Source organism: Carcharodon carcharias, chromosome 10, assembly GCF_017639515.1.
Source record: "Carcharodon carcharias isolate sCarCar2 chromosome 10, sCarCar2.pri, whole genome shotgun sequence".
Taxonomy (NCBI): Eukaryota; Metazoa; Chordata; class Chondrichthyes; order Lamniformes; family Lamnidae; genus Carcharodon; species Carcharodon carcharias.
In genome coordinates, this window is record NC_054476.1 from 152,755,473 (window position 1) to 152,767,708 (window position 12,236).

The following is a 12,236-nucleotide window of genomic DNA, read 5'->3' on the forward strand; positions in this document are numbered from 1 at the left end:
ATAATAAAGAGTAGAATGAATAGTTCAACCTTCTAGCCCCTTACTATAGTGTGGTACCTTTCTCTAATAGGACATTAGGGGAATAGAAAGAATTCATTTAAACCATTTATGGTTATTAACATTCCAATGTGAAGGTAAAAACATTTAACATTTTTGCCACAGGATACCAGCAATAAATTGAATGTCCCAGGTAATTTTTTTTGCATTACAGAATCTCAAAGTCCAGGGCATTACTGATGGCATCCAAGTAGCCTTCTGAATCTTGAGCACAATGCCACAAATCCACTCCACCTGTATGTAGCTTGTCAGTGACCAGCAACTCAGGGCTACATAGCTCAATGCACACTATCTAGGCAGCGGCGGTGATCCTACTGGGACCATTGTCAACCCTGCTGCGGGCCTGTAGTAGCAGCCCAGTTTCTGGTCCCTCAATGCTGTTTCCTCAAGAATAAATCATCGCCCACCTCACAACGTTCTCCCCTATTTCACCAGGTGACAACGAATATCAACCGCCAATTGCATCAAGGCCGAGATAATTTGGTCCTTGACTGTGTATGTTTCCAACAGAGTCCACAAGGCTGCAGAAAGATGCCCTGGATGATTTTTAAAATCTTGAGACCAGGGTACTGTATCGTAGAACAATATAGGAGGCCATTTAGCCCATCGTGCCAATGCTAGCTCTTTGAAAGGTCTATTCAATTAAGCTCACTCCCCCACTCTTGTCCTATAGCCCTGTAGTTACTCCCTCTGCAAGTATATATTTGAAAATTACTTTCACCCTTTCAAGCCAGAGCATTCCATTCCAGATTGGCTACTGTCCCAGGTGAACAAACTAACACAGCACAAAACTGGAAATCTGCTATTTTTGATATCTGTTTATCTCACCAGTTGTTGGCTTAATGAGAAACCAGACTTTCCTAAACAGGTGCAACTTAAAAGGACCTTTGAGCGTGCTCACATGAGGTAAAGAACCACCAAAGCTACTGCGAAAACAGATGGCAAGAGAGATTTGGGCTTAGTGGATGGAAGCTTGGGTTGGGACATTCATATAATATCTCATAAATTGAGCCTCATATTGATAACAGTAGATCTGTATCTACAAAACACAGATACACATTACTACAAATCCATACTAAAACAAAGCATATTCTAATGATCAACAATTTTTGCTAATTAGAAACTATAGGCCACTCAGGGCATTACGGATTGCCCGTACTATAGTTTTCACCTGTACCAGGTATTTCCACCAGCAGAGGGCCTCAAGTGGGGCATTGTTGGGGATCGTCTACACGCTAGTCACAATGACAGCAGCACATGCGCAGAAGAGATGAGGGGAAGAAACAGAAAGCAAAACAAGAGGAAAAAATTCAGTGTATGTGTAATCAAAAAGGAACAGATTAACACAATAAAAATCAAATACAATGCAAAATGAAAAGATGCTGACAAAGATCGAATATTAACATAAATGTATTTTTAAAAGTTGCAAATTAGAGAAAGGCGCCAGCTATGGGCAAGTTACTTCTGAAAATAACTTGGACTGATTTGAATTTCCTCTCCCCAGATTTCCCAAGTTCGGATTAATTAGGATATGGGACATGACTCTCAGTCATTCCAACTGAGGTTTAATGCCACCGGTTCAGGCTAAAAACGATGCTCCATTTTGAAAATAGCCCCATCCTGTACCCACATACAAAACTAGATGGAAAATTTATAACTCATGGAACATCTTGTCACGACACTTCAGTTGTATTGAGTAAGGAGGGTTAATAAAGTGTCACTGGCATTTGAACTTCACTATTGGTTAAAAGTCTATTGAAATAGAAAAAAAGTGATGCTACTTAAAACCATGTATAAAATGCGCATGATAACATGTCAACAATCAGTTAGCAACAATGAAAACATTTGCATTAAAGCCAATATAAGGATCATAGTGTATTTCGTGGAATCACAGTGTATATCCACCCTCTGCATATACCAGTATAGAACCAATAAGGGTGCAAATCTTCAGGGTGTGGAGATACATACAAAGGGAACCACTGGAAGTTGTGAATAGTATGTCCATGCAATTGCTATTATTCAAAGACAAAGCCTGTAATTGTTGTACCAGAAGGCAAGTGATCAATTCAAGGCATGCTCATATGAATGGAGGAAAACTTCACTCACCTGGGGAATGCTGGGTGGTTGCCAGTGAGGTCATGGAATTGGAGAGATTTAGATTGGCAGTAATGCTAAGCTGGCTTTGAACAGGTGGTGGGTAGGGAGAGGTTGGTGTGCGCAGAGATTCCTCAGTGGATTCTTCATCTATTCCAGGCAAATATGTGTCAATTAATGCATCCAGGAACTTCACAATCAGCTCCGCGTAGTCTGGGATCTGAGTTTGCTGTCCAACAGGATGAATATTTTAGAAATTGTTTGCAAGTTAAATGCTCTTAAGGATGGTGCAATTAACGTTTCAGGGAAGATATATGCAAAGAAGCTCAAACATATGAAGATTTAAAGGGTGAGGGTAAGTTTACAGGGGTGGTACTGTTTTCTCAGAACAATTCCTCCATTGTATATTGGGGGGAAATGACTGATTAAAAACATTGAGTTTTCAAAGAAAACGGAAACTTCCATTACATCATGTTTCCTTGTCTCTAGGCTGATCAGGCGATGTCACCAACAAGCAAACATTCTGAAGCAGCTCCAATAAATGCTATGGGAGGGGAGGTGGGGAATATGATTTTGAACCAGTTGATACACAACCATCTGAATCCAGGAAAGCATGCTGACTCGAGATGTTACAGTACAAATCCAATGAATTTCACAACATGGTGTTAGCCAACATCTCCTAAAAAAATAGATTATTTGGTCATTTGTCACATTGCTGTTTGTAGGAGCTTGCTGTGTGGAAACTGGCTTCTGTGTTTCCTACATTACAATAGTGACTATACTTCAAAAGTATTTCATTGGCTGTCAAGTGGTTTGAGACATCATGAAAGATAGTATCTAAATACAAGTCTGTCAACAAAATTTTCATTTGTAATAAACATCCCTTTCAACACATTTCTTGCACAGCCATCTCAAATGCACTGAAAATACTGAACTGAATAAGCTGGTGTATTAATTTGCCAAACCTAACATTACGCTTAAACATGGTGCACAATTCAGTGTAAAGGTAAATTAAATAACACAAAATGGTTCAAAACTATTTCAGTCTCACCTTGGAAAAAGATCCTGCAAATCTCCAAAGTCCATTGAAACCAAAACCTGAAATTTGGGAGTGGGGAAAGGCAAAAAAATTACAATCAAAGTCTGAAAAATTTAAAGGATAATTGAGAATCAAACTGTATCATGATTAGCGTGCTCTGTAATACTTAGTTAAACCTTGAAAATCATTTCTGTAGCAATAAATTATGCTTGGGTTTATTATCACTCAACTTGAATAAATATGACAAACACTAATGAATGAATAAAATGTGCATAAAAAGATTCAATATACACAATGCTCTGGGCATCATTCCTGCATTTCTGAGAGGGGTCTTGAAATTGCCCATCTAAGGATATGGTCTGGCCCACAAAAAAAGGTTTGCAAGTTTACAGCTAAAGGTGCTCTCTCAAGGATGGTGCAGCATCCTCCCAAAGCCTTTTTTTCACTGCTAAGCACTCTGGTGATGGAACTGAAAGCCAACAACCTCCTGCATCAGAGTGCTTCAGTGTTACAATTCCTGCCTGCTTAGAAGAAAATTCCCAAACTGGTGCCAGTCTATGCCAAAATTAAATCAATTTGGTTTAGTGGGCCCACATCCTAACTCGCAATGAGAACCCTTATAATTAACGGAGGTGTGACCACTCTCAGTTGAGACAGGGCTGGGTTTGATCCCAGATCCTTGAGGTGAAATGCCATTCGATCATGGTTTGCTGTAACAGGGCATCAACATCTGCCGTTAGTTAGGCTAGCTAAAGTTAGCTGCGGCCTAAAGTTGAAAACATTTTTCCAACAAAGTTGTTGAAAGTAAGAGCTAATAATGGCACAGCGAAGGAACTAGGGCATCTGAGACCTGGGTGAACAGGGCAACCAGAGAGTTTCTTATTCAGCTTCCTTGCTTGAAGCTGTACTATTCATGCATAAATAATGGCAACTGTCATTAGCCTCAATGTTGTTTCTAACAAACATCTGGCCCAACTGCACCCAGGCCCCTCTCTTCTGCACCACTGCTGAAAAGCAAAATGTTCTATTAAAAAACTGAAGTTGCAAAGAGCACTTACTTTGTAAATATGATGGCTGATACTGTGGCGGAGACTCCTCGTGATATACTACACTCTGCACTATCCCATGGATTGGATTTAACAGGTTGGGATCTTGGCACAGTGACAGCAAGGTATTAATTTTTGAGTCCAGTAAATTGTGCCTAGGTTTCACAGAGAAAACACAAGAGATCTGTTAACCGAGTCAAAAATGCAGAACAATCTTTTAAATTACTGAATCATTCAATTCATGAAATTTCCTTGTGAAAATTCAAGCTTTTGCTTCATTACAATTTCCCCATATCAAACAGAACTGAGAGAAATTTGTCATTGCTGTAATGTGTGAATGTAAAATAGCAAACAAGAAAGGCAATTAAGGCACAGGATGAGTGCCAGGTTCGGTAGCTGGCTCAACACCCAGATTTAGAGGAAAAGTTCAAAAGTTGACAATAGTTCTACATTGATATAGGCCAATATCCAGCTGTCTCTGTTAGACTATTCATGTAGAAAGAAAACCATTTCTCCAAAGTTCTAAGAACAACATTAAAGAGAATGCCTGATGCAGATAAACTTCTCCCAAAAGCAGAATGATTTGCTGGCACGTTAAAGGTGTAGTTTTGTGAGAGAGATAAAGGCCATCTTTATATTTCACCTCAGCTGAACAGACTCTCTGAACTAGGTCAACATCTCAGCGAGATGAGAAGCTAGAGTCCTATGATCTAGTGGTACATATAGACATGCACAGCATGAAAATATAATGCTCATTTCAACTTGTGAAAATCTGAATTTTGGTCAAAGATCCAAATGACATCACGGTTTAAAGGTAATCGGAAGGGGAACTTACACAACTGGAAACACTTTAGGGAAGACGACACTGGCTTCAGCTAAATACTCGTACAAGATCCGTTGATCAAACTCATCTGTAGTGTGTTTCACCAATGTGGCCTTTGAGAAGAATACAAACTGGTTATTAAGTTGGAATGGATCTATATATTTTTCAGATTTAAAAATAAACACAGAAGCTGTGGTGATATCCAAAATGAAGCAGTTCCAAAACAAGCCACTGGGTGGTGGTGACATGATGCACAATATTCAAATTATTGGATCAGAAACCCAATACAATTGCTTTGAGGATTTTTTGTGTACCAAGTCACTGTAATGAAAATAATAGAGTGCTAAACTCACTTGTTCACATGAATTAGGAAGATGATGACAAGAGCCCAAGTACAGCAACAGATTTTTCTCCACATTTCATTCCAATTTGAAATTTTTATCCTAGTACTAATGCAAGACCCTCCCTATACTGAAGAAAAGGGAGACCTCTCATATATACAAAAAGCAAGATTGTGGTTTAAAAGGGCATATGGGATCCTGGGCTTTATAAATAGAGGACTAGAGGACAAAAGCAACAAGTTATGATGAACCTTTATAAAACACAGGTCCCACCTCAACTGGAGTATTGTGTCCAATTCTGAGCACTGTACTTTAGGATATGAAGGCTTGAGAGAGGGTGCAGAAAAGATTAACGGGAGCGGTTCAAGGATGAGACCCTTCAGTTATGAGGATAGATTAGAAAAACTAGGGTTATTCTTCATGGGGAAGAGGAGATTCGACAGAAGTGTTCAAAATCATGAAGGTTCAAGAGAATAGAAAGGGAGAAAGTGTTCCCATTGGAGGAAGGGTCAAGAACCAGGGGACAGCAATTTAAGGTGAATACTTCAGCTCTTCAAACCTCCTCAAATTAATATTTAATTGGCCAAATCCTCCAGTCTTTTAAGCCTGGGAAGTTTCATGAGCCAAAGGCAAAAGTGGTTGCATGCATAATTGCACAAATTGGAGAGAGGAGCCAATCAGGGCTTCAATAGTGAAATCACACACTGGGTTCAGTTCACAAGCCACATCTTGAACAACCCTGATCCAATGTCTATGTTGCTTATACCCAATGAAGAATGCAATCCTTCAATGGCAACACAGCTTGCTTGGCAGGATCTAAAGTATAGAACCAGTGGACACCGATTTAAGGTAATTGGCAGGAAAACCAAAATCGACATGAGCAAAAACTTTTTTTATGCAGCCTGTAGATAAGATCTGGAATGCACTGCCTGAGAGTGTGGTGGGGGCAGATTCAATCGTGACTTTTGAAAGGAAACTGGATAAGCATCTTAAGGGGAAAAACTTGCAGGGGTATGGGGAAAGGGACCAACTAATTTGCTCTTACAGAATGTTGACATGAATATGATGGGCTAATTAGTCTCCTTCTGGGGTTCATGAATATGACGGGGTAATTGGCCTCCTGGGGTTCATGTTCACACATCACTAATTGCGGTCAGGTACAAAAAAAGAGGCAAATGAAATGTTAACCTTCATAGTCGGAGGTTGAGACCATAAAGTCAAGGAAGTTTTGCTAAAACTATATGAAAGTCCCAATTGTACTACATTTGGGCACTGCACCTTACAAGGGATATATTGTCCTTAGATGGAGTTCAACTCAGATTCACCAGAAAGTTAGTAGGAGTTTAAGGGTTAAATTATGAGGAAAGATTACACAAAGGAGGCGGGCTTGCATTGCCTGGAACATGGAAGATTAAGCTTGGACAGACCAAGGATTTTACTATTTTGAAATAAATTAAGATGAATGGAGCAAAACCTTTCACACTAGTGAGGGGGGGGGTCTATGCCCTACAGTAGACAGAATTTAGGAAACACTTACACAAAAGACGGTATAAGTGTTGAACACTCTCTCAAAAGCAGTAGACGCTAGCTGTATTAATAATTTTAAATGAGATCACTAGATTTTTGCTAGCCAAGGATATTAAGGGAGACATGGAGCCAACACGGGTGAACAAAGTTAGGATACAGGCTAACATTAAATAGTGGAACAGGCTCGAAGGGCTGAATGCCCTATTTCTATTTTCTTGCAAAAAGCTGGGACAGATACAATGGCCTTCTGTGCTGCAAACCGGAACAGCAGCTCTGACAGAGGCTTTCAAGATAATGAAAATCTGAAAGTAATAGCATTGTCACTAGAATAAAGGGAAACGTTAGAAGAATTTGTATACACAGAGGGCTATTTGAAGAGGGGATTGTTTACCACAAATGGGTACTGATGCAGAGACTCAACATCATTTTAAAGTGAACTGGATAAGTATTTGAAGAGCAACATAAAAGGATATGATTAAGGGCATGCAATTGGGACGAATCTAGGTAGCTTCAGTTGTTCACACCCAATAGACTGAATGGCCTCCTTTTTTGCTGTAATTTCTTAGACCAAATGGAAAGTAGGCTTCTCCCACAGGAAGGGAAGAGGAAAATTACAGTTAGGAGGGGTAGGGGGAGATTAAATCCTCTCCCCCTTTGCCTTTGCTGCTCATGTGCACTTTTCAGTTGGTGCTTGAACAAGCAACAAAATGCCTGAAGGATAATGGAGTGCAGCGTTAGTAATGAACTCCAATGAGACTGAATTTACTTGCTTCACTTGTCCCCAGGAAGTGCCACAAGAAAATAATTTATTGCATGGTTTAGTTACTCTAATTGTATTCTACACACAGTTCAAAGCAGAAAATGCAAGCAACAGCAATGAAATGAGCACACAGGCCAGACAAAACATTTAAAAAAAAATACATCTGGTGTTAACCGGAAGCTATACGTACAAGCACAGTAAGCAGCAGAGCCTGGATCTTTGGGTCGGTGAGGACCTCTTCATCCAGAAGTACATTCGATTCAGACACGGAGACTTTCCGCAGATGGGGGTGCTGTTGTGAAGATATCCGCTGTGTTTCTAAATTGGGAAAAGTGGAAACAGATATTGCACTAAACTGATCACCATGTAATGAGTGACATCAGGTGAACTGGTGACCCCATTATTTGACATGCCCAAGAATATTAATTCCTTTCATCTCTTTAATATATGAAAAGATTAAAAGCTAAAATAGGTCATATCTAAGGCAACATAGATAAGAATGCAGTTTTAGGATGTCTCATAACTTATCCACACCAACTGAGTCAAGGTATTAAGTTTAAACCCCCCCCACATCCCCACACTGTGCCAAGCCAACTGAGGTTTGGTAGGGCCAACAGAATAATTTCCATGGTCCTGGGTTAATGATGGGAAATGTAGTCAGGGTTCCTGCTCTTGGTTGCTATCCAGCAACACAGGCTGGAACTACATAAGTACAGACAGATATCAGCTGAGGATGGGATCATGCTTGGCTGTAACATCTGAAGCTCAAACAACTCACGTGGGTTCACTGTCCAAGTTCAGAGATCAATAATGGTCAGTTGGGTGAAATACTGGACGGCACCTGAACTCATGGAACATCCCCCTCAGGAGAGGAGGGTAAATGAGTGATGTTACGATATGGCAGGTGGTAATTGCCAGACTGACCAAATCCCAAAGGGAAACTTGGTCAAGCTATCACAAGGATATGCAATTTGTATTTATTGCGAGGAGGTACGTACTGAAGTCAGAAATAAAGATTCCACTATCACTTTTGTAGATTTTAAATATTAAATGAAAACATTTATAACAAAAGGAAAACCTAAACACACAAGATTGCAGTTACACAGTTAAATTTAGTCTTACAACACTTCCCTAAGGGTTTCTACTTAGCTAGACTCACAAATAAACACCCTTTTTCAGGCAACAGTCCATATAGATTCATAATCTACGAAAAAATCCAGCAACATCACTGCAAGGCACCCACTATTGCTATAGGGGAGGTGTTTCACAGGTTTCTCTCTCCCTCGACAGTGAAAATATAAGGCTTGTAACAAATCCTTGCTTTCTGGAACAAACATACACTTCTCTGGAGTGGCTAGAGACTGCTTACTTCACAGGTTTGTCCTAGCACAGCACATACTTCATACAGCTTTCAATCTTTCCTTAAAATATGTTTTTTCTCTTTGATCTTTAAACCCATTGCTCTTAACTTTCTTTGGAAGTTACCTTTCCCAGAATATAAAAATCTTTTATGTTGTCTTTATGGCCACTACTTTTGGCAAAAATAATCTTAATAACTTTGCTCAATTCATTTATGATCTTTGCCAGTTGTAAATCTTTCTTTAAAATTCAACAGTGAAAAATTCAACTCATTTATCTCCTAATACAAATTCCTATTCATGCTGTATCTACTGGTATCCCATCTTCGCTTGTTCACCTCAACTTCAAAAATGCCTTTTACACCTAACCCTTTTGTGATTTAAACCTTGCAGTCTGACTGTTTTCAGTTTAAGTAAATTAGACACATACACACACAGCCTGTTTCACAGTATCCTGCAGTAAGATTGGAAAAAATTATATTTTCTTTACACTGAGAACACAAGATAAAACTATTTGGGAACTGGCAAAATGCCACTGTGGTGTAGAATAGGTTGCTTGAAAGAGGGAACTTAAGCAGAGTTGAGGGAATATTACTATACTTTCCAAATATGGATTTAGGGAGTGCTTGATTCTGACAGTGGAAACATATTCCATTGCCCAATATCAATATGTAAAGTCACAAAACACAATGCATTGCAAGTTGGAACATCTTTTGTATAGAAAGACACGTAATTAAACACAAGACCCTTTAAGCTTGCATTTTGGGGAGCAACATGGTACAAAACAGCAATCAGCCAAGTATTAACCCAGCTCTGTGAGACAGAGAAATCTAAATAGTTTAGAAATAAAATGAAAATGCTTCTGCTTACCCATCTCAAAATCATGCTCTGCCACTCGCCTCATCTTGGGTGGAGTAGTAATCCCTGATTCTATCTCCTGTCTCTTTGGTGCTTTGCTATCTGATATCAAGTGGTCAAAACTTTTCCTTGTACCTGTTAAAAACATTCATCATTCATTCATTCAGATTTTAACATAATAGTGTGCCACAGCATGGCGGAAATTACTTATCAATAGCATGAACGTCCAGGCAAACACATTTCAGGGTATTCCTAAGAGCAGGGGTTTTCTCCTCAGCGACCTGGCCAATATTTACTCCTCATCACGAAAAAAGAAAAAAGACTTAAGTCATTACCACATCCCTGTTTGTGAAAGCTTGCTTTGTGCAAATGGGCTGCCTCGTTTCTTACACATCATCAGTGACTGCACTTCAAAATTAATTCACTAGTTGCAAAGCGTTTTGGGGTGTTCTGAGGTCATGATTGGCACTATATAAAGGCAAATTTTTTTTTATTGCCACAAAGCAATCCTCCTTCAACTTTGGGAACGTCAAAGCAACACTCCATGGTGATGACAGCCGCTGATTTGAAATTTTACGTACATGTAATTTTAAAGCTTACCAAAATGAAGGAACAAGTGCAGTGCATCGCTTGGAGGGGGGACAAGACATGTGAAGCAGTGTGACTGATATTCCTGCTGGTAATACACCCTTCTGATGCAGACTCTACTTTGCTGAAGGTTACCTCTTCGCGCCCCACCAAGATACTTCCCCTTTTACTAAAACTGTTTTATTCAGCATCTCACTCCTCTCTGCCAGCAGATCAATGCAGTGCCACAATAAATCAATCAATTTGTTTAAAACTCAACTCCCTTTCACAAAGAAGAGCTCAACCCAGCAAAGTAAATCCTTCAGTTTTATTATTAGCCCCTTTGTCCTTTGCTGCAATATTGCTACGTAGAATTTACAGCACAGAAGCAGGCCATTTGGTGCAATTGTTCTGTCTCCATGTTAATGCTCCAGCACTCCCTCTAAATTGTTTTGGAACGTGGGAATCATTCATTTAAACACATGGCCCCGCACGTGTAGCAACATAGGGACCGACTTGTGCATGAGGACTTTCGGATTGCTGCACGGCTGGGCAGCGCGCAGGGAATACTGTTTCCCACGCTACTGCATCCAATCCTACCGGCATATCCATTTAACTCCTCGGGTCTGAGCACTTGCCACAGCAGTTCAACTTTGAGAGAAATACAGACAGCAAGGTTGAAAAATGTCTTCTTTTTGCTGCAGTGAATAGCACCACAGAGCTGTAGAAACTAAATTTATACTTTGGGCAGCCATTGCAGGGATAGAAATCATCGATCAAGCGAAGGTCATCATATTAGACAAAGTGTGGCAGGAAAAGTGGTTCTCCTATGGCTGGAAGAAGAAAGGGACTGATAATATTAGGAGGACTCCTGTCTGCCAATCCATGCAGCCTGCTGGCTAAGAATGCTGACTGGTGATCCAGGGCAGGGAGGTGGGAAACCCCTTAGAATGGGGATCAAAACAAAATGAATCCATTTCCAGTATTTTCTCTTTATATTTCATATTTTCAGTCTCCACTGTATTTAGCTTTTGCAAAACAAACTCATGCTTTTTTTCTCTGCCTACTTCCTATTGCTGATGGGGCTAACTAACACTTGAAAAACAAGATAAGGAAGGAAACACTTAATTCTTGAATATTCTGAGAAATTCAGTATTTTGTAAGTTCACAGAAAACCCCAGAAAAAAAAAGAGCGACAAAATGGTGAAAGGTGGGGGGGAGGTTTCCCCCAGTAAATTAATTAAAGCTTATTTCCCAAATTGGACTTTCCTCCCTCAAAGTCACCTGAAGTACGGAACTATAGCAGAGAGCCCAGATGAGCACAAGTGCACAGCTGAGGACTTTTATCATTGCTCTGCTAAACACTGCAGTCCTTGCAAAATGAATTAAAATCTTGCATTTATATAGCACTTTTTAGGACCACAAGACAACTCAAGTACTTTCCAGTCAATGAGGTCCTTCTGAATTGTAGGCACTATTCTAATGCTGAAAATCTAACAGGCAATTGGTGCATAGTGATGTGGTAGCGGCCAAGTAATCTGTTTTTGTGATGTTGATTGGGGGATAAATATTAGCTGGGACACTTGGGATAACCCCAACCCCAACCCCAACCCCACCCCCCACCGTCTCAGCCAAAAGACGGCAACTCTGACAGCACAAGCCCTCCCTTAGAAGTGCACTGGAGTGTCAGCCTTGATGTTAGTGCTCAAGCCCTAGAGTGGGACTTGAACCTTGTGACTGAGTGCTACCAGCTGAGTCATGGCTGA

The 12,236-nt window shown here is 40.1% G+C and overlaps 1 protein-coding gene across 5 annotated transcripts in view; it reads right to left on the bottom strand.

Annotated features, from left to right (window-relative positions):
• nf1a (neurofibromin 1a) overlaps nucleotides 1–12,236 on the bottom strand; it is a 292,673-nt gene that overhangs the window by 12,361 nt on the left and 268,076 nt on the right. For 2 of the 5 annotated variants that reach the window (XM_041198254.1, XM_041198252.1), the window contains exons 52-58: nucleotides 9,916–10,038; nucleotides 7,878–8,005; nucleotides 5,072–5,172; nucleotides 4,249–4,391; nucleotides 3,203–3,249; nucleotides 2,164–2,380; nucleotides 1,229–1,292 (exon numbers count right to left, since the gene is read on the bottom strand). In XM_041198254.1, coding sequence (XP_041054188.1) covers nucleotides 1,229–1,292; nucleotides 2,164–2,380; nucleotides 3,203–3,249; nucleotides 4,249–4,391; nucleotides 5,072–5,172; nucleotides 7,878–8,005; nucleotides 9,916–10,038 — 823 coding nt within the window. The remainder of the gene's footprint in view (nucleotides 1–1,228; nucleotides 1,293–2,163; nucleotides 2,381–3,202; nucleotides 3,250–4,248; nucleotides 4,392–5,071; nucleotides 5,173–7,877; nucleotides 8,006–9,915; nucleotides 10,039–12,236) is intronic. The other 3 variants (XM_041198253.1, XM_041198250.1, XM_041198251.1) reach the window with 2 other exon arrangements.